The sequence below is a fragment of the Apodemus sylvaticus genome, chromosome 1 (assembly GCF_947179515.1).
Source record: "Apodemus sylvaticus chromosome 1, mApoSyl1.1, whole genome shotgun sequence".
NCBI lineage: Eukaryota > Metazoa > Chordata > Mammalia > Rodentia > Muridae > Apodemus > Apodemus sylvaticus.
The window spans coordinates 134,856,799-134,879,305 of NC_067472.1; the positions used below are offsets into that span (position 1 = coordinate 134,856,799).

Below are 22,507 nucleotides of genomic sequence, written 5' to 3' on the forward strand. Positions count from 1 at the left end.
AAAATTGATCATATAATTGGTCACAAGACAGACCTCAACAAATATAAGAAGATTGAACTAATCCCATGCCTCCTATCAGATCACGATGGAGTAAAAATGGTCTTCAATAGCAACAAAAACAACAGAAAGACCACATACACATGGAAACTGAACAATACTCAATGATAACTTGGTCAAGGAAGAAATAAAGAAAGAAATGGAAAAACTTTTTAGAATTTAATGAAAATGAAGATACAACATACCCAAATCTATGGGACACAATGAAAGCAGTGCTAAGAGGAAAACTCATAGCCCTGAGTGCCTTCAAAAAAAAAATGGAGAGAGCATACACTAGCAGCTTAAAGACACACCTGAAAGCCCTGGAACAAAAAGAAGCTAATTCACCCAGGAGGAATAAAAGAAAGGAAATCATCAAACTCAGGGCTGAAATCAATCAAGTAGAAACAAAGAGAACCATACAAAGAATCAACAAAGCCAGGAGCTGGTTCTTTGAGAAATCAACAAGATAGATAAACCCTTAGCCAGACTAACCAAAGGCAAAGAGACAATATCCAAATTAACAAAATTAGAAATGAAAAGGGAGGGGCTGGAGAGATGGCTCAGCGGTTAAAAGCACCGACTGCTCCAAAGGGCGTGAGTTCAAATCCCAGCAACCACATGGTGGGTCACAACCATCTGTAAAAATATCTGACCTCTCTTCTGGAGTGTCTGAAGGCAGCTACAATGTACTTACATATAATAAATAAAATAAATAAGTCTTTAAAAAAAGAAATGAAAAGGGAGATATAACAACAGAAACTGAGGAAATTCAATCATCAGATCCTACTACAAAAGCCTATACTCAACACAACTGGAGAATCTGGAGGAAATAGACAATTTCCCAGACAGATACCAAACACCAAAATTAAATCAGGATCAAATAGCCGGGCGTGGTGGCTCACGCCTGTAATCCCAGCACTTGGGAGGCAGAGACAGGCGGATTTCTGAGTTCGAGGCCAGCCTGGTCTACAGAGTGAGTTCCAGAACAGCCAGGACTACACAGAGAAACCCTGTCTCAAAAAACCAAAAAAATAAAAAAAATAAAAAAATAAAAAAATAATCAGGATCAAATAGATCATTTAAACAGTCCCATAACCCCTAAAGAAATAAACGGGGTCATAGAAAGTCTCCCAACCAAAAAAAGCACGGGACCAAATGGTTTTAGTGCATAATTCTATCAGACCTACAAAGAAGACCTAACACCAATACTCTTCAAACTATTCCACAAAATAGAAACAGAAGGAACACTACCCAACTCGTTCTACAAAGCCAAAATTACGCTGATACCAAAACCACACAAAACAAAGAAAGAGAATTTCAGGCCAATTTCCCTTATGAATATCGATGCAAAAATACTAAATAAAATTCTTGCCAGTCGAATACAAGAACACATCAAAATGATCATCCACATGATCAAGTAGATTCATCCCAGGGATGCAGGGATGGTTCAATATACGGAAATCCATCAATGCAATCCACTACATAAACAAACTCAAAGAAAAAAACCACATGGTCATTTCATTAGATGCTGAAAAAACATTTGACAAAATTCAGCATCTTTTCATGCTAAAAGTCTTGGAAAGAATAGGAATTCAAGGCCCACACCTAAACACAGTTAAAGCAATATACAGCAAACCGGTAGCCAGCATCAAACTAAATGGAGAGAAACTTGAAGCAATCCCACTAAAATCAGGGACTAGACAAGGCTGCTCTCTCTCTCCATATCTTTTCAATATTGTACTTGAGGTACTAGCTCGGGCAATTAAACAACATAAGGAGATCAAAGGGATACAAATTGGGAAGGAAGAAGTCAAACTATCACTATTTGCAGATGATATCATAGTCTACTTAAGTGACCCAAAAAACTCCACCAGAGAACTCCTACAGCTGATAAACAACTTCAGCAAAGTGGCTGGTTATAAAATCAACTCAAGCAAATCAGTAACCTTCCTATACTCAAAGGATAAGCAGGCTGAGAAAGAAATTAGGGAAATGACACCCTTCACAATAGCCACAAACATTATAAAGTATTTTGGTGTGACTCTAACCAAACAAATAAAAGATCTGTATGACAAGAACTTCAGGTCTCTGAAGAAGGAAATCCAAGAAGACCTCAAAAAAATGGAAGAAAAACTTCCATGCTCGTGGATTGGCAGGATTAATATAGTAAAAATGGCCATCTTGCCAAAAGCAACCTAGAGATTCAATGCGATCTCCACCAAAATCCCAACTCAGTTCTTCATAGAGTTAGAAAGAGCAATTCTCAAATTCATCTGGAATAACAAAAACCCCAGGATAGTTAAAACTATTCTCAACAGTAAAAGAACTTCTGGGGGAATCAATATCCCAGACCTCAAGCAATACTACAAAGCAATAGTGTTAAAAAACTGCATGGTATTGGTACAGTGACAGGCAAGTGGACCAATGGAATAGGATTGAAGACCCAGAAATGAACCCACACACCTATGGTCACTTTATCTTTGACAAAGGAGCTGAAAACATCCAGTGGAAAAAAAGATAGCCTTTTCAACAAATGGTGTTAGTTCAATTGGAGGTCAGCATGTAGAAGAATGCGAATTGATCCATTCTTATCTCCTTGTACTAAGCTCAACTCCAAGTGGATCAAGGACCTCCACATAAAACCAGACACACTGAAACTAATAGAAAAGAAACTAGAGAAGACCTTTGAGGACATGGACACTGGGGAAAAGTTCCTGAACAGAACACCAATAGCTTATGCCCTAACATCAAGAACTGACAAATGGGACCTCATAAAATTACAAAGTTTCTGTAAGGCAAAAGACACTGTCAAAAGGACAAAACAGCAACCAACAAATTGGGAAAATATCTTCACCACCACTATATCCGACAGAGGGCTAATATCCAATATATACAAAGAACTCAAGAAGTTAGACCCCAGAGAACCAAATAACCCTATCAAAAAATGGGGAACAGAGCTAAATAAAAAATTTTCACCTGAAGAAATTCGGATGGCTGAGAAGCACCTTAAGAAATGTTCAACATCATTAGTCATTAGGGAAACACAAATCAAAACAACCCTGAGATTTCACCTCACACCAGTCAGAATGGCTAAGGTTAAAAACTCAGGAGACAGCAGGTGTTGGCAAGGATGTGGAGAAAGAGGAACACTCCTCCACTGCTGGTGGGATTGCAAGCTGGTACAACCACTCTGGAAATCAGTCTGGCGGTTCCTCAGAAAACTGGGCACGACACTTCCAGAGGACCCTGCTATACCACTCCTGGGAATATACCCAGAGGATTCCCCGACATGCAATAAGTACACATGCTCCATTATGTTCATAGCAGCCTTATTTATAGTAGCCAGAAGCTGGAAAGAACCCAGATGGCCCTCAATGGAGGAATGGATACAGAAAATGTGGTATATTTACACAATGGAATACTACTCAGCAATTAAAAACAATGAATTCAGCCGGGCGGTGGTAATCCCAGCACTCTGGGAGGCAGAGGCAGGTGGATTTCTGAGTTCGAGGCCAGCCTGGTCTACAGAGTGAGTTCCAGGACAGCCAGGGCTATGCAGAGAACCCCCTGTCTTGAAAAAAACAAATCCAAAAAAAAACCAAACAAACAAACAAAAAACAAACAATGAATTCATGAAATTTTTAGGCAAATGGTTGGAACTGGAAAATATCATCCTAAGTGAGGTAACCCAATCACAAAAGAATACACATGGAATGCAATCACTGATAAGTGGATATCAGTTAGCCCAGAATACTCAAGACACAATTAGCATATCAAATGATTCCCAAGGAAGAAGGAAGGAGAGAGCCCAGGTCCTGGAAAGACTTGATCCAGCTTTGTAGGGGAGTACCAGGACAGAGAAATGGAAGGGGGGTGATTGGGGAATGGGTGAAGAGAAGAGGGTTTATGGGACATATGGGGAGGGGGGAACCGGGAAAGGGGGAAGCATTTGGAATGCAAACAAAGAATATAGAAAAAAAAGAATGGCTATTAGAAGTAGTTTTTATACTTTTTAGGAACACATGTTGTATCAGCAAGGTTACAGTTCAATCTTATAGGCTAAGCTTATTGACCTTCAAATCTATTGGCTAGCAAGCATGACACCCATTTGAACTCACCAGGAAGTCTGGTGGTGGCACACGCCTTTAATCCCAGCACTTGGGAGGCAGAGGCAGGCTGATTTCTGAGTTCAAGGCCAGCCTAGTCTACAGAGTGAGTTCCAGGACAGCCAGGGCTACACAAGGAAACCCTGTCTTTCAAAAAAGAACTCACCTGGGACTTTCCAGAGAGTCAAGTGACTATCAGTCAGTACATTCTGAGAATCTTTTACTCAAGAATGTTCCTGTGGGTGCAGACTGGAACTTGGCCTAGCCTTGACCCCAGGTGAGAAGAAGAAGCAGACAGCTTTATTCTTAAATGCTGCATAACGGATCATTTTTTCTTGTAAAAAATTTATAAACCCAATTTCTTGCTAACTCAGAACAGTTGATTTATCATTGGGGATATGACTACATAGCAAGTATTTATTGAAAATATACATAAAATTATACATGCCAGGCATGGTGGCATACGCCTGTAATCCCAGCACTTGGGAGGCAGAGGCAGGCAGATTTCTGAGTTCGAGGCCAGCCTGGACTACAGATTGAATTCCAGGACAGCCAGGGCTACACAGAGAAACCCTGTTTCAAAAAACAAAACAAAACAAAACAAACAAAAAAGGAAAAAAGAAAATTATACATAAATTATTTTGATATAGGGGAAAAAAAGAATGGCCCCATAGGCTATTTGAATGCGTGATGATTAGTTAGAAGCACTACTTGAGAGGAATTGGGAGGTGTGGCCTTGGAGTAGGTGTGGCCTTGTTGGAGGAAGTGTGTCACTAGGGATCATCTTTGAGGATTCAAAAGCTCAAGCAGCTCAACAGACTGTGCAAGTGACTCTCGGCAGGCCAGGCAGCAGGATGAAGGCAGAGAAAAGGGATCAGGAGCGAAGCGGCCCGTTGACCGTGGTGGTGAAGCAGGAGCGTCTGAGCCCGGAACCTGTCGTGCACCCCTGGCCTGATGCTCCAGGCTCGTCCCAGTCCTCCGCTGAGCCTAGCCAAGCGGGTCAACGCAGGAGCCGAACCCGGGGAGTGAGTCAGTCCCCAGCCAAAAAGAAAAGGAAGTCCTCCTGGAGAAGAAGCAAGTCTCCTCGGACTAAGAGTAGTCGGAGTCCCCGCTACTCCACCGTCAAAGTGAAGCTGGAGAGTGAGGATCATCCACGGAGAGGAAGAGAGGATCCACGGGAGCACGGGAGTGCTCGGAGGAGTGAGCGAGACCGGCACCGGGGCCATTCCTGCCCAAGGAGGCGCTCTGAGGAGAGGTCTGTCAGTGGGCAGGGTCGGGATAGAGACAGCCAGAACCTGCAGGCTCAGGAAAAATGGAGGGACTTTCATAATGCCAGGCGCAGGGAGCACCGCCAGCAGAATGAAAGTGATAGCGGTGGAGCTCAGGAGGTGATCCCTCGCCCTGCTGGTAACAGAAGCCAAGAGGTACCTATTAAAGAAAAACCAAGCTTTGAACTTTCTGGGGCACTTCTTGAGGACACTAATACCTTCCGGGGTGTGGTTATTAAATACAATGAGCCCCCAGAAGCCCGGATCCCCAAAAAACGGTGGCGCCTCTACCCCTTTAAAAATGATGAGGCACTTCCAGTCATGTACATCCATCGGCAGAGCGCGTACCTTCTGGGTAGACATCGACTCGTCGCGGACATCCCCATCGACCATCCGTCTTGCTCAAAGCAGCACGCAGTCTTCCAGTACCGGCTTGTGGAGTACACCCGTGCTGACGGCACGCTTGGTCGGAGGGTGAAGCCCTACATCATTGATCTCTGCTCAAGCAACGGAACGTTCTTGAACTACAAGCGTATTGAGCCACAGAGATACTATGAACTGAAAGAAAGCGACGTCCTTAAATTTGGGTTCAGTAGCAGAGAGTATGTCTTGCTTCATGAGTCTTCAGACACCTCTGAACTTGACAGGAAGGAAGATGAAGATGAAGAGGAAATGGTATCCGACAGCTGGCCACTGAGAGGCAGCATCCACAGTTAGAAACCATCCCTACCGGAGAGGTCCGGCCATAGGGGTGCGTCCAGCGCTTCTTCTTGCCTTAACTCTTTCCTTTGCCGCCCAGCTTATGAGGCAGTATGAGAACTGTCACTTCATGTTTTGTTGAACTTGGAACAGCAGCTGCCTGCCTGTGAGCCCTTGTTTTCCCAAACAGTCTCACCAATCACAGCATGTGGAGTTTGGTCAAAGTATGTGGCTGTGGTGGGTACCTTCAGAACTACTGCACAGAACACAGCCTGTAGAAAGGGGATGGTGGCTTCTTCTCTTTGTACAGTTTCTTATTTATATAGCTGTTGAGCTTTGTGAACCAGGAGTTTTTGTTTGGGGGACAAACCCTAGAGTAGAGAATCTTAGTTCGCTTTGGTTGTCACCAAAACAACCTCCAGCGTATACCAAAGCTTTGACCTGGTTCAGCTCATGAGTCATAGAAGTTGATTGGGGGGGGGGGGGGGGGGTTGGAGAGATGGCTCAGCAGTTAAGAGCACTGACTGCTCTTCTAGAGGTCCTGAGTTAATTCCCAGCAAACATCTGGTGGCTACAATCATTGGTAATGAGATCTGATGCGGTCTTCTGGTGTGTCTGAAGACAGCAACAATGTACTCGTACATAAAATAAATAAATCTTTTTTAAAAAAAAAGTTGCGAGGGGCAGTGGTGGCACACATCTTTAATCCCAGCACATGGGAGGCAGAGGCAGGCAGATTTCTGAGTTCCTGGCCAGCCTGGTCTACAAAGTGAGTTCCAGGACAGCCAGGGCTACACAGAGAAACCCTTGTCTCGAAAAAACCCCCCCCAAAAAAAAGAAAGAAAGAAAAAGTTGATTTTGCACTTCTTTTTTTGGGGGGGGGTTGGGGGGGCATAGTTTACCATGTGACTTCTCTATTGACTGTCTATGATAAACAGACGCTCTGGAACGACTATGTAGACATGATTATAGGGAGGTCATAGCTTCTACTGACAGGAGCTGGTGTTGAAAGGATAGAAAATACAGCCTAACTCTCTAATGACCCCAAGAAGTCAGAAGTTTAAAATGTTATCTCGCTCCAAAGAAGCTCTAACTCCAGCCTTCTAAGGAGCCCCAAACACTTCACATCCCAGAGCCTGCTCTTTGTTAGAAACTAGGTAAAAGGTCACATTCCAGAGCCTGCCCTTTGCTAAGAGCTAGGCAAAAAAGGCCTTGAATAGGTGATCCTGGCCCTGTAAGGTAACTGGAAATGAGCTAATTATCTACTTATCTTGCTTCTATAAACTGCTTAGGCCATTACCCCCACCCAGGAGTTCACGCGCAGCTGTAGACCTCCAAGAAAATAGGAAACTAATTGGTCCACAGAGCGCAGGCTCCGATAATTTAAACTGATTGGCCTAAAAACTGTGGAGTGGTACAAATCGATTGGCTCACATACGTGGGCTCTCAATGCTAAGGAATGATTGGTTTGTGACTCTCGGGCTTTGTTGTAAACTTATAAAAGCTGTCCCAATTCTGCACTCGGGGTCCCACAGTCCTCTACCCCTGTGCGGTATACTACTGTGGACCCCAGAGCCTCTGGGATAAAAATCCTCCTGGTATTGCATCAAGACCGTTTCTCACGAGTGAAATGGGTGTCACCTTCCAAGGCATGGGGCGCTGGGGCGCCCTCCGTTTTTGGGGGGTCTTACAGTGTTATATCACACACTGGACTGTAGCTCTGCATCCTATGAGAATTCCTGATTTCTTCATGAAACACAGACATAATAGTTTGATCATCTGGTCTTTTTCTTCAGCTTTGCATTTTTATTCAAATGTTACCTCTCTTCTCCCTTTGAGAAACACACTACACTGACTTTGTAGGAGGGGCCTTGCTGTGGCCTAGGGATGTGTGTATGTGTCTAAAGGAGGTTGTGTAGCTTCCACATTTCCGTTTCATCTTTAATCATGTGTTCTTATTTACCTCCCAAGCGTGGACAGTAAGGGACAACCTAGTGTCTGACCTTCCCACCTGGGCTGTGAGTGAGCAGAAAGACTCCTTGCTTACAGTCTGTGTGCTTCGGAGCTGTGTGCCAATTTTCATGCAACAGTGTTTTGTGATATAAATAATACCACAGATAGATAGGCAAAGGTATGTTTGCATTTGGAGAGCAGGTTTTCTTTTATATGTATTTTTGAGATTTAAAATAAAATAAAATTTGTAAATTAAAACAAAACAAAAGTTCAAGCCAGGCCCAGTGTCTCGCTCTTCCCGCTGAGCATGTAGAACCCTCAGCTACGTCTCCAGCACAAGATCTGCCTGTGTTCTGCCGTTCTCCCAACCATGACAGCAGTGGACTAACCCCCTGACACTGTAAGCAAGCCCCAATTGAATGCTTTCTTTCCTAGCAGTTGCTGTGATCATAGTGTCTCTTCACAGCAATTAAACACTGACTTAGACTAGAGACAAGAACCACCCTTACCTGTACACTTAAAAATAAGTATTTAAATGTGTTGTGGATAGCCTGGAGCTATTTGTATTTTGATGCTAATTCAGCTTCCTCAAGCCGGGCTGCCTGGGACTTGAGTGAATCACTCAGGACTTCAGGTGACTCTTTTTTTTTTTTAAGGGAGCTAGGATTTATTACAGATGTTAGGACAGAAGATAAAATATTGACTGTTTTTATGTACACAAAACTTCACTTATTTAGTTATGGTTTCAAACTTTCAATGAACTTGTGAAAGACATAGTGATAGACTTTTAGCTAGATAATTACTCCTAATGGATATTCATGTAAACATTCTCTGTTGTAAACTTCTTTTTTTTTTTTTGCTATTTTTTTTAATTTTTTTATTCGATATAATTTATTTACATTTCAAATGATTTCCCTTTTCTAGCCCCCCCCCACTCCCCGAAAGTCCCGTAAGCCCCCTTCTCTTCCCCTGTCCTCCCACCCACCCCTTCCCACTTCCCCGTTCTGGTTTTGCCGAATACTGTTTCACTGAGTCTTTCCAGAACCAGGGGCCACTCCTCCTTTCTTCTTGTACCTCATTTGATGTGTGGATTATGTTTTGGGTATTCCAATTTTCTAGGTTAATATCCACTTATTAGTGAGTGCATACCATGAATCACCTTTTGAGTCTGGGTTATCTCACTTAGTATGATATTCTCTAGCTCCATCCATTTGCCTAAGAATTTCATGAATTCATTGTTTCTAATGGCTGAATAGTACTCCATTGTGTAGATATACCACATTTTTTGCATCCACTCTTCTGTTGAGGGATACCTGGGTTCTTTCCAGCATCTGGCAATTATAAATAGGGCTGCTATGGTGGGGAGTCTTCTGGGTATATGCCCAGGAGTGGTATAGCAGGATCTTCTGGAAGTGAGGTGCCCAGTTTTCGGAGGAACCGCCAGACTGCTTTCCAGAGTGGTTGTACCAATTTGCAACCCCACCAGCAGTGGAGGTACTAGCTCGGGCAATTCGACAACATAAGGAGGTCAAAGGGATACAAATTGGAAAGGAAGAAGTCAAACTATCATTATTTGCAGACGACATGATCGTCTACCTAAGTGACCCAAAGAACTCCACTAGAGAGCTCCTACAGCTGATAAACAACTTCAGCAAAGTGGCAGGTTACAAAATCAACTCAAGCAAATCAGTGGCCTTCCTATACTCAAAGGATAAGCAGGCTGAGAAAGAAATTAGGGAAATGACCCCCTTCACAATAGCCACAAACAGTATAAAGTATCTTGGGGTGACTCTTACCAAACATGCGAAAGATCTGTATGACAAGAACTTCAAGACTCTGAAGAAGGAAATGGAAGAAGACCTCAAAAAATGGGGAAAACCTCCCATGCTCATGGATCGGTAGAATCAATATAGTTAAAATGGCCATTTTGCCTAAAGCACTATACAGATTCAATGCAATACCCATCAAAATCCCAACTCAATTCTTCACAGAGTTAGAAAGAGCAATTATCAAATTCATCTGGAACAACAAAAAACCCAGGATAGCTAAAACTATTCTCAGCAACAAAAGAAAATCTGGGGGAATCAGTATCCCTGACCTCAAGCAATACTACAGAGCAATAGTGTTAAAAACTGCATGGTATTGGTACAGTGACAGGCAGGAGGATCAATGGAACAGGATTGAAGATCCAGAAATGAACCCACACACCTATGGCCACTTGATCCTCGACAAAGAGGCTGAAAACATCCAATGGAAAAAAGATAGCCTTTTCAACAAATGGTGCTGGTTCAACTGGAGGTCAGCATGCAGAAGAATGTGAATTGATCCATCCTTGTCTCCTTGTACTAAGCTCAAATCCAAATGGATCAAGGACCTCCACATAAAGCCAGACACTCTGAAGCTAATAGAAAAGAAACTGGGGAAGACCCTTGAGGACATCGGTACAGGGAGAAAGTTTCTGAACAGAACACCAATAGCGTATGCTCTAAGAGCAAGAATTGACAAATGGGACCTCATAAAATTACAAAGTTTCTGTAAGGCAAAGGACACCATCAAGAGGACAGATCGGCAACCAACAAATTGGGAAAAGATCTTCACCAATCCTACATCAGATAGAGGGCTAATATCCAATATATATAAAGAACTCAAGAAGTTAGACTCCAGAAAACCGAACAACCCTATTAAAAAATGGGGTACAGAGTTAAACAAAGAATTCTCACCTGAAGAACTTCGGATGGCGGAGAAGCATCTTAAAAAATGCTCAACTTCATTAGTCATTAGGGAAATGCAAATCAAAACAACCCTAAGATTTCATCTTACACCAGTCAGAATGGCTAAGATTATAAATTCAGGAGACAGCAGGTGTTGGAGAGGGTGTGGAGAAACAGGTGACTCTTCTAATGCATAGAAAAACCAATCACTGGGTGAGTAGGCGGGACTTCCGGGTTGGAGAGGGACCTTGGGAGAGAAGACAAGAGTGGGCTGGAGGACAGGAGCTTTAAGGTGAAATGTAAGTAGTGGAGATCCCATTTCATGTGGCGGATCTTCTTGGATCTGCTACCGGAGGATTTTACTTAGAATGGCTCGTAATTAGGATGTTAGTTGTTGCGCCCAGCAATTGAGCTACCATTGGTTCTGAACTAAGTTTGTGTGGTGTTTTCCTTCACGAGGCAGCTCGACTGGGTTCAAGAGAGAAAGGTATGGCAGCAAAGCATGGGTTTGCAAAAAGTGCACCCCAAAAGCCAGTGGGAATTTGGAAGCATGGGGCTGGTGTGGTAGTGACCGGTCGGTGGAAACTTAGCGAGTCAGGTGGCGAGAGTTCGGAGCTTCACATCAGAGAGTTTGCCAAAGATGAGAACAAGGCTGCTGGAGCCTTGCTGGCAATAGCATGCATTGTGTTTTTTAATATTTCACGCCACATAAATGCAGTGAGAAAGTACACCAGCTTAGGAAAGCAGCTGCAGCACTTTCTCCTCTAGGTTCCAAGGCCTCCCAGTTGTGGGTATTTGGCTAAATGTACAGCACCAGGTATGAATTCCCTTCTACTGAGCAAGTCCAATTACACAGCTGTTAGTTACTACCAAGAAACAAGATAAGGCTAGTGCACCTCTGGGGATAACTTGCCATGCTGGTCACTGTGGTTCTGGGAGTCACAGCCAGGTGGCTGCTTTTCTCTCTTAGCAGTTTGTATGATGCCTTCAGGTACTGAGACCAAGTCCTTAGGGAAGAGGCTTCTGGATCCAGCTCAATTCTTCCAGGTCCCTTGTCCAAAGTACATGTGGTCTTCCACAATAGGGACTTACCTTCACATTCTGGGTAACAGTAACCACAGACAATGGTAATATATTTTTTATCCAATGTCATAGTACATTGAAATTCCTATTGTCTGTGCATACATTCCTGCCTTGAATTGTCAAATGTGCAAAAGCAAGACTTCCCAACAACCCATCACTGCAATCTAATCTCCCTGAAGCTCAAGCAGAAACAACTGATAAGGCTTCACAGCATCCGAAATCCGAGTCTAAAGAGTCTCGGATCTTAAATCTGTTCCCAACCAAGCAACAGCAGGAGACTGGAAACCCAAACAGCAGCGGGCTTGCAGAAAACATGACTAATATGACTTGGCTTACAAGGAGTCCTGATATTATCCATTTTGTTCCATTTCATTTGTAAAATCTAGTTGTACCTATTAAATTGATTTGCCTATTGGACTCTGTTCAATCGTTTGTAAAACACTATTTGCCTTAGCCTTAGCAGTTAGAAGTCCCCAGTGATGTGGAGTGATGGCTCAGAAGTTAAGAGCACCTGCTAATCTCCCAAATAACCTGATTTCAGTTCCCAGTACCCACATAGGGTACATACCCTGTACCTCCCCTCCCCCTCCAGGACCTCCTCCTCCAGGGTATCTGACTCATTTCTCTAGCCTCCTGGGGTGCTCCCACACAAACATGGCTTACATTCACACAGACATACACACCTGAGTGGCTACAAGGGTAGGAAGGACCTAGGAGGAGTTAAAGAAGAGCAATAAATATTATCAAAACATACTGTATTAGGCCAGGCGGTGGTGACTCACGCCTTTAATCCCAGCACTTGGGAGGCAGAGGCAAGTGGATTTCTGAGTTCAAGGCCAGCCTGGTCTACAGAGTCAGTTCCAGCACAGCCAGGGCTACACAGAGAAACCCTGTCTGGAAAAAAAAAAAAAAAAACAAAAAACGAACCAACCAAACATACTGTATTAAAAAATGTTAACAATTTTTAAATAAAAATATGAATACTTGGCATCTGAAAAAAATCATCCTCAATAACAGGTTGGGAGATGAGGGAAGAACGGCCTAGATTGTTGAGGGGGACCTGCTCTTCTGCTGCCTGACTGGGGGGGACCTGCTCTTCTGCTGCCTGGCTGAGGGGGACCTGCTCTTCTGCCTGCTGAACAAGTCACCTAGTCTCACTTTCCCTTTAAAGAAGTCTGCCTGCTCCACCTAACTCATGCTCCTATTAGCCTGGATCATAAGACAAAAGGTGTGAGGGGCATCGGGGCAATATCAAAAACACCATTCAATTACAAAGACCAGGTACCGTCGGAGAAGGAAGACAGGCAGGAAAGTCAGCTAAGCTCCATATGTAAACTCCTCAAGAGTCACCGCCTTACTTGTGGATCAGACAGAGGCCAGGTAGGGACAGAAAACAGCTGGAGTCACAGCCCCATCTTCTTAGTCCCAAGACTCAGTGACTGACCAAGCAGAAAGAGAGGAAGGAAGGAAGGAAGGAAGGAAGGAAGGAAGGAAGGAAGGAAGGAAGGAAGGAAGGAAGAAAGGAGGAAAGGAAGAAGAAAAGAAAGAAAGAAAGAAAGAAAGAAAGAAAGAAAGAAAGAAAGAAAGAAAGAAAGAAAGAAGAGAGAGAGAGAGAGAGAGAGAGAGAGAGAGAGAGAAAGAAAGAAAGAAAGAAAGAAAGAAAGAAAGAAAGAAAGAAAGAAAGAAAGAAAGAAAGAAAGAAAGAAAGAAAGAAAGAAAGAAAGAAAGAAAGAAAAAGAAAGAAAGATCTCAACAAAGATAGGGAGATCGGTGAAATCAGCATTACCTTTTTCTTTATTTTTCCTGTGTTCCAGGCTGGCCTTGAACTCAGCATCCAAAGCCTCTGCTTCTGCTCCCCTGACTCCCCAGTGCTGGGGTGACAGGTGATGCAGTGGTGGCGATAGAACCCAGGCCTTCAAGCATGCTGAGCCAACTCTCTGCCAGCTGAGCTACAGCCTCAGAACCACCACCCAGCCAGTGTTCTAAACTCTGAGCCGCCCCAGAGAATGCAACACTACTCGTGTATTTTCATTTTCTTGGGCTCTGCTGCTCCTCCTCCTTATGCTACTTGGTGCCGAGGGACGGTACCCTCTCACCTGACAGGAGCCCTCAAAGGCAGAAACTTCTCAGCAGATGCCGGAGGGAGCTTGACATGTTCTGTATGCTGTTTGGTCCACCTCCCACCTTGATCACGGGACCTCAGACTGGGTTTAGCAATCCATAACCTACGGCTCCAGTTCAGTGCACTTTCTGAGAGGCAATTCCCCCCATGACCCCTAGCAAGAATTTCCTTCCCTCAGGAGATGTCAAGCTTAAATGCCCACAAGGAGCCAGCCACAGTCTTTAAAGAGGACAGAGGGGCTCTGTGTGTGTGTGTGTGTGTGTGTGTGTGTGTGTGTGTGTGTGTGTGTGTGTACATGCGCATGCAAGTGGACCCATCACTGAAATGTTGGGATGGTCTCCAGCGGGCACACCCCATCCATTAAAACAGAGCAACTGCTGGCCAACTCCACCGGATGCTTGGTCTAGGTTTCTAGATCTTCCAGTGTTCCAAAGAAATCTAATATATTATTTTTAAATTAATTACATTTTTTATTTGTGTGCATGCCATAACTCACTGGTGGAGATCAGGGAGAAACTTGAAGGAATTAATTCCTTCTATCACATGGTTTTCAGGGATTAAAATTAAACTCAAATTGTCAGGCTTGGCAGCAAGTGCCTTTACCCACAGAGCCTTCGCATCTTCCAGGAATTTTTTTTGGGGGTGGGGAGGGGGCAGTGGTTCAAGGCAGCATCTCTCTATATAGTCCTAGAACTCACTATGTAGACCAAGCTGGCCTCGAACTCGCAGAGATCCACCTGCTTCTGCTTCCCAAGTACTGGGAAAAAAGGAGTGTGCCACCTCTGCTCAACAAAAATCTGAATTTTTTGGGGGGGGATTTGTTTTTTTGTTGTTGTTTTTTTTTTGAGACAGGGTTTCTCTGTGTAGCCCTGGCTGTCCTGGAACTCACTCTGTAGACCAGGCTGGCCTTGAACTCAGAAATCCGCCTGCCTCTGCCTCCCAGAGTGCTGGGATTACAGGCGTGCGCCACCGCCGCCCGGCTAAAATCTGAATTTTTAATGTAAAACCACAGGACTCTCAAATAGTCACTTAAAGTACACATAATACATACATAGAAGACAATATGTCATGTCAAGTTTGTACTGTAAATATACAAAAAATATTAGGCTGTGCTTTCCCATCAAAAAATCAGAATTAAGGGCCAGTGAGATGATTCAGCAGATAAAGGTATCAAACTCAAGTTTGATACCTGGTACCCGCAGAGGAGGAAATAACTGACACCAGAAAATTGTTCTCTGCACCCCACAGGCATGCCATGGCACCACAGTATATGAGCATATGCATATAAGAAAACAAAATAGCCATCACATAAAAAAGAAATAATGTAAAACAAAAAGAAAGAAAAGGAAGATGAAGAAGCCAGGCTCAATGGCACACACTTTTTATTCCAGCACCCAGGAGGGAGAAGCAGGTGGGGATCTGTGAATTCAAGCCCAGCTTGGTCTGGATTACAAGTTACTGGCCAACCAGGACTACATAGGGAGACTACGTCTATCAATGGGTGAAGAGAGACAGAAGAAGACACCTAACATCGACCTCTGACCTCCATGTGCACACACACACATGCACATTCATATACACACATCACGTCATAAACATAGACATACACCATCACAAAATCAAAATTAAGTGTTCATTATTATATTATTTCCTTAGTTTGTCACAGCCAAGTCCACCCAATGTATCTTTGATTTTTCCTATGGCTTTAGCCCTAGTCCTGCAAAAGGCAGAGCCTGAGTTACTATCATTGGGCTTTAAAATAGAAGAGGAAAGGACTCAAGGAAGGAGGTATAGGTAGACATCACATCTGCCTCATGACAAGCATCAGAGAGACAGAATAGGTCACCAGGCAGGTAGATTCACTCTATCTGTGAGCATGCAGATGGGCTGCAGGGAGACCGTGGATCTCAGAGGACAGAACATGGGGAGAGGAAAGAATGGGTTAATCTGCCAGTTTCAGGACAGTGACAGGAAGACGTATGCAGGGAAGGTCACAGGTGTGACCTGAAAATTCATGAGCTGCTGCTGCTGCTTCTCCTTCTCCTCCTTCCTTCTCCTCCTCTCTTCTCCTCCTCCTCCCTTCTCCTTCTCTCCCCCTCCCCCTCCTCTTCCCCCTCCACCCTTCTTCCTCCTCCACCTTCTCCCTCTTATTCTTCCTCTTTCTTTAAAGATTTATTTATTTATTTATTTTTATGAGTACATTGTAGCTATCTTCAGACACTAGAAGAGGGCATCAGATCACATTACAAATGGTTGTGAGCCACCATGTGGTTGCTGGGATTTGAACTCAGGACTTCTGGAAGAGCAGTTGGTGCCCTTAACCGCTGAGCCATCTCTCCAGCCCCTTCTTCCTCTTTCAGTTCACCCTGGTCCCGGCCAAACAATCCTGTCTTTCCACTAGTCAACATTCACCCCGAAAAGTGAATATTGCCTGAACTTCAGATGCCATGTGCCATACTTATAATGGCAGTTTTTCTTCGTTCGGGTTTGGAGACAGCATTAACAAGAACTCCAGGCATGGGAATGTTAGCCCAGCTTCCTGACAGCAAAGGACAGGGTCCCACGCTACAAGAGTCAGTGGCTGTTTGACCTGAGTGCTGTCTACAATATTGTCCAGAAAGTGATTTGGAGCCTTCAGAAGAATACGCTATTCAGGGGTCTAAGACAGTGCGGACAGACACCCTGTGTGGGTGCAAGTGGGCATCACCAGAGTGGCTATTTCAAAAGCTAAGATGAACAGAGAGAGAGAAAGGAACAGAGACAGAGAAAGCAAATTCTGATATCATGAGTGAGAGGGGAGACATCATTATAGATCCTACAAATACTAGGATAATAATAAGAGAATATCAGGTGCAACTTGATTCAATAAATAGAACTTAGAAGAGATAGACAAGATTCTTAGGGGAAAAAAACTACTAGGCTGACTCCATCTGAGGCGTGGAACAAATTTGTAATGGCATTTACAAACTAAAGACATGTAGTTTACAACCTACTTTCCCATTTCCTATATTCCATGCAAATTCTCACAATCATGAATTCACAGTCACATAACTCAAAACTAAATAATGAAGTTCTGTAAGCCCAGATCTCAGCAAAGACTCTGATGTTAGGTCGCCTGGGAGTTTGGGTTGGTTGTTTGGATTTACTTTTACCTTTCCTTCCTTGTTGTTGCTATTGTTGTTTAGTTGTTTGTTTTTATTGGTTTTTTGTTTGTTGAGACAAGTTTCTCTGTGGAGCACTGGCTGTCCTGGAACTGGCTCTGTTGTGATGGTTCGCATATGCTCATCCCAGGGAGTGGCACTATTAGAAGGTGAGGCCTTGTTGGAGGAAGAGTGTCACTGTGGAGATGGGCTTGGAGACCTTCCTCCTAGCTGCCCAAGGATGCCCAGTCAGTTCCTGGCTTCCTTCAGAGTCCCTACTGCACATATCAGGCTACCTAGTCCATGAGCTCCTGGGCTTCTGTCTCTCCCTCCTATCCCCCCCATCAGCTACATCTAAATAGTATTTAGGCTACGGACACTCAAACCTGAGTCCTCAACATGTATATAAGAAGTGCTTTACCCAAAAGCCATCTCCCAGCCCTTGTGGGGGTTTTTGAAACACGGTCTCAGTCCAGGCTAACCTCAGACTCACTGGGTTGCTGAAGCTGGCCTTAAATGCCAGATTCTCCTACTTCACACGCCTCATAGGCACGAATACCAGGGAAGGGTAATCAAATCTGGAGAAGAATCCAAAAATAATACAGAGATACTCCAGTACTCCAGAAAGCTTATCCAGAAAAATATCATGAAGACAGCGTGTTTCCAGGTCTTTGGCCTGAAAGATAACAAGCCTACATATCTACAGAGTCAGAGACCAGCTAAGACAACACGTTTGGGTTTGGTAACCGGCCAACAACCACTGTGTAGCTGTGTGACTCTGAGCACAGTCGGGATCTCCGTAGACTCTGGATTGCTATCTGAAATTCCCCAATGTTTAAATGTTGGCTGCAAAAAGAAAATACTCCTCGAGCCAACTAAAACACAAGCAAAGCCAGATACAGCGGCAACCAACCAGTCTGCAACTTTTACTTCACAATATTTTGCTTTTAAGAGGTGGGGTGTGGAGGAGGGAGGGAGGGAGGTTGGGGGAGGTTTTGTTTATTTGTTTGGGAATATTATTGTTGTTTTGTTTGGGGGATGATAACGGTGATGATGTTTTAAAAAGAGAACCTGTATGCTGAACTTCTGGAAATCCTGTTATTTTCCATGACCCCTGGGGTATGGGGACTTCAAAGCAAAGGAAAGCAACCACCATCAGGATATTCCAGCTTCCTCCAGCCCATCCCCCTCCTCCAGGGACCCATCTGATAAAGGGCTGGATGCTGAGATTTGGGGAGCTGGGGTTCTCCCCTCCTCGGGCTGATGCCTACCCATTGTCCTGCCTTCCACTTCAAAAGCTCAGAGGTCTCACAGGGCAGAGTGCTAGGGAGGGAGGCGGGAAGGATATGAACTGGTATTTCTCATCTTACTGTGTATCCCAGGTCAAGAAACCAAGATGAAAAGCAAATGTGCCTGAGGTTCCTGGAAAAAAGCAGATAAATGTCAACCTCCCAAGCCAGGACTTTGGGGTCCCGTCATCCTCTGAGTTCCACTCTGACGACCACCCCACTCAAGCTCCAGGATCCCGCCCGGTCCAATCTCATTCTCAAGGAAACACTTCAAAGAGTCCTGGAGGACTCCCTGGAGAACGTCTGGTCCCAGTCACCCACATCCCCTTCCCAGCAGTCAGAGAATGCTCACACCATCATCCTAGGCTGGACGGGTGCAAGCAAGCCTGGAAGGGAAGACTCCAGAGGAGGGGAGGACAGAAGGCAGTCCACGCCCTGTGTGTCCAGGAGGATGTCAGATAGGCTGAGAGCACTCCGGGCGGGCGGCCCCTCAGGATAAAGCCAGTGCCAGGATAGTTTTCTCACAGCTGCTTTCCCTATACACTGTGATCAGGCTTGGCTGAACTCCCTGCCCTGTGCCCTGAGCAATCCAAGCCCCAATTGTCCGTCCTTTGTGCGTCCCCAGCCGGGAGACTCAAGCCACAATTTTCAGCAATAATAGCAGACAGCAAAAGTGTCTCTTTTCACAGCCCCTCAAACAGAAAGCAGAGGGTTTTCAAGGCAGCCCCCTGTTCTCCATCTCCATGCCATCCACTTCAAGTCCCTCCGCAATGGGGGAAGAAAATGATCAACAAAAGATGTTAGTGAGCCGGGCGGTGATGGCGCACTCCTGTAATCCCAGCACTCTGGGAGGCAGAGGCAGGCGAATTTCTGAGTTTGTGGCCAGCCTGGTCTGCAGAGTGAGTTCTAGGACAGCCAGGGCTATACAGAGAAACCCTGTCTCGGAAAAAAAAAAAAATGTTAGCAAACCACAACCAGCTACACACTGGGACGCAGGATGCAAGTGGGGATTTCTTTTTTTTCTTTTTTTTTTTTTTTTTTTTTTTTGGTTTTTTTCAAGACAGGGTTTCTCTGTGTAGCCCTGGCTGTCCAGGAACTCACTCTGTAGACCAGGCTGGCCTCGAACTCAGAAATCGGCCTGCCTCTGCCTCTGCCTCTCAAGTGCTGGGATTACAGGTATGCGCCACCACCACCCGGCTGAGTGGGGACTTCTTAAGAAAGGCTGGGTGGGAGTTAAATGGCTTCTTCAGGAAACTTTGGACCGGTGTGGAACTCCCACATATTGAAACAGGAAAGAGCAAAACCCACCTCCTGCCCATCCACCTTCTCCAGGTCTCCAGGAGGCCCCCAGTCCTCTGCACTGGAGAGTCTTTGCTCCTGGAAATGTCTGTTTTTGTAAACTAGGAGACAATCAGAAACATCGACCTTCACTTCTGCAGCTGTGAGTCAGGGCTTCCCTAACATGCACAGGGCCTGGATCCAGCCTCCAACACTGCAGGAAAGAGGGTGGAGTTAAAGGAGGAGAAAGAAGCCTTTCCTTCTCTGGTGACTATCTAAGCTGATTTCCAGTCTGTTACTACCACAAACAACAGTGCAAGTCCCACTCAGCGTTTAAAGCACTTCACCAGTCACACAGTGGGCAGTGGGATTGCTGCAGTGTAGCTGTGGGCATTTGCCATTCTGATCAATATTTACTGCACTGACTACTGACTGACTCATGTGCCCTCTGTTGGGCTGTTTTATGCAACTTTAAAAATTATTTGAGGCCAAGGACTTTATAAAGAAAAGATGTGTGCACAGCTTGTGATCCTGGTGGCTGGAGGGTCTAAACAGCATGGCACTGGCCTCCGAGCTGTATCACAACTCAGTAGATACCATCACTATGGGAGTGTAGACAGGGAGAGATCACATGACCCATGGGGTACCAGACAGTAAGGACATACCACTAATCACCCCCTTTATTTTTTAATTACTGTGTGTATGGGGTCAGAGGACGCCACCATGGCACACATGTAGAGATCAGAGGACAACTTTGACGTCTTTACATGGATTCCAGACATGGAACTAGGGTCCTTAGGCTGATGTGCATGCAGATGATCCTGCTGCTTCGGATCCTGTCACCGCTTCAGCCAAGTTTCAGCGACTGACACACACACACACACACACACACACAGTGTAGCTGCTCCAGCAGGGGGAACAGCTGCTCCATGCACACTGGCAGATTAGGCAAAAGTACCCTCACCAATAAAGCAAGGGAGTCAGGGGCAGAGACTGGTGTCCCTACAGGGGGGACTCTGTAGAATGCTGGACACAGACCTCCTGGAGTCTTCAGGGCTACAGCCTCCCAGAGCCTCCCAGCAAGAGTCAGCTCACCAAACCCTGTCCCCTCTCCCCCTTCTGTCTGCCTCCCCCTCTGCATCCATGCTTCCTGGGATTGTCTCCTAAACCACTTGCATTCTAAAGCTAGCCTGGGGTCTACACCTAAGATGGCTGTTATTGCTGTTTATTAGGGGAAGAGCACAATGTTTCCCTAAAAGGAGGAGCACGTGAGAGAGGAACAATGGTCAGACACAGAGAGGTGAGGGGGTCAGACCACACGCCATGCCAGCCAGACCAGTGCCTCTCAGGCTGCAGAACGGCATTTTTTTGGTGGTTCAGCTTGGTCTGTATGAGTACCTGTATGTACCATACTTGTGTAGACATGTACATGGGGTGGGGTTTACGAGGGTGAAAGCCAGAGGCTGTCATCAAGTGTCTCCGCCACTATATGTGTGTGTGTGTGTGTGTATGTGTGTGTATTTCTCCCTCAAGTCCTGTCAGTTTTTTAAGTGTGTGTTTTTGTTTGGTTTGGTTTGTCCCCCCCCCCCTTCACCTTTCTCCCTCTTGCTCCGGCCCCCACTCACTCTGGCCCATAGCTTCTTTGTTTCTGATTACGGATGGCTGTGAGCCACCATGTGGTTTCTGGGATTTGAACTCAGGACCTCTGGAAGAGTGGTCGGTCGTGCTCTTAACCGCTGAGCCATCTCAGCAGCCCTTAAGTGTATTTTTAATTGATTCCCTTCCCCTAGTGTCCCATGTCTTCCCTCCAGCCCTCCCCGCTACCCTTCCTCAAACCCCTCCCGTGTCTCCACCCAACTCTCAAGATGATAGCCTCTTTGATGACTATTATTGTTTTATACACACACACACACACACATACACACAGTGTCAGCCCTACAACCACACACATACCAACAAAAATGGACTCGACAAATTGTATTTTTATATCTGTGCATACACATGCTCATTCTTTGTCTTGTGGGTGGGAGGGGTGTTTATTTTCGGTTTATTTTTGTTGTTGTTTGTTTTGTTTCTTTTTGGTTTAGTTTGGTTTGAGGTTCAGGTTTTGTTTTTGTTTTTGTTTTTTGTTTGTTTGTTCTGAGACAGGGTTTCTCTGTGTAGCCCTGGCTGTCCTGGAACTCACTCTGTAGACCAGGCTGGCCTCGAACTCAGAAATCTGCCTGCTTCTGCCTCCCAAGTGCTGGGATTAAAGGTGTGTGCCACCACTGCCCAGCTGTTTGGGGTTTTTTTTTGTTTTTTTGTTTTTTGTTTTTTGTTTTTTTTTTAAGACAAGGTTTCTCAATGTAGCCCTTGCTGTCCTTGAACTAGCTCTATAGACCAGGCTGGCCTTACAGAGATCTGCCTGCCTCTGCCTTGTGAATGCTGAGACCACACCCAGACAGGGTCTCTCAACTAGGCAGCAAGCCCCGGAGAATCCTCCTCTCTGCATCCATGGTACTGGGATTACAGATGCACATACTGTGCCTGGTTGGTGACCTATTCAGTGCTGGGATTACAAATGCACATATTGTGCCTGGCTGGTGACCTATTCAGTGCTGGGATTACAAATGCACATATTGTGCCTGGCTGGTGACCTGGACACTAGGAATCTGAACTCAGGGTCCAGCTCTTTGTTTTATGGGTTGTTTGTAAGCATACATTTTTTTTTTTTTTTTTTGCAGCCTATGTTTAACAAGGGTTCAATCTCTCCTCTAGCCTACCACCCAGCAGAGAGAGTGGAAGAGAAAAGTTATTAGGACACAGGGAAGTGGACCTGT

At 45.0% G+C, this 22,507-nt stretch overlaps 1 protein-coding gene across 1 annotated transcript; it reads left to right on the top strand.

Annotated features, from left to right (window-relative positions):
• Window positions 1–4,999: 4,999 nt before the first annotated feature.
• On the top strand, window positions 5,000–6,130 carry LOC127687879 (smad nuclear interacting protein 1-like). Its single transcript, XM_052186726.1, has one exon. It carries the CDS (start codon window positions 5,000–5,002, stop codon window positions 6,128–6,130), a length of 1,131 nt encoding a protein of 376 aa, XP_052042686.1.
• Window positions 6,131–22,507: the final 16,377 nt, after the last annotated feature.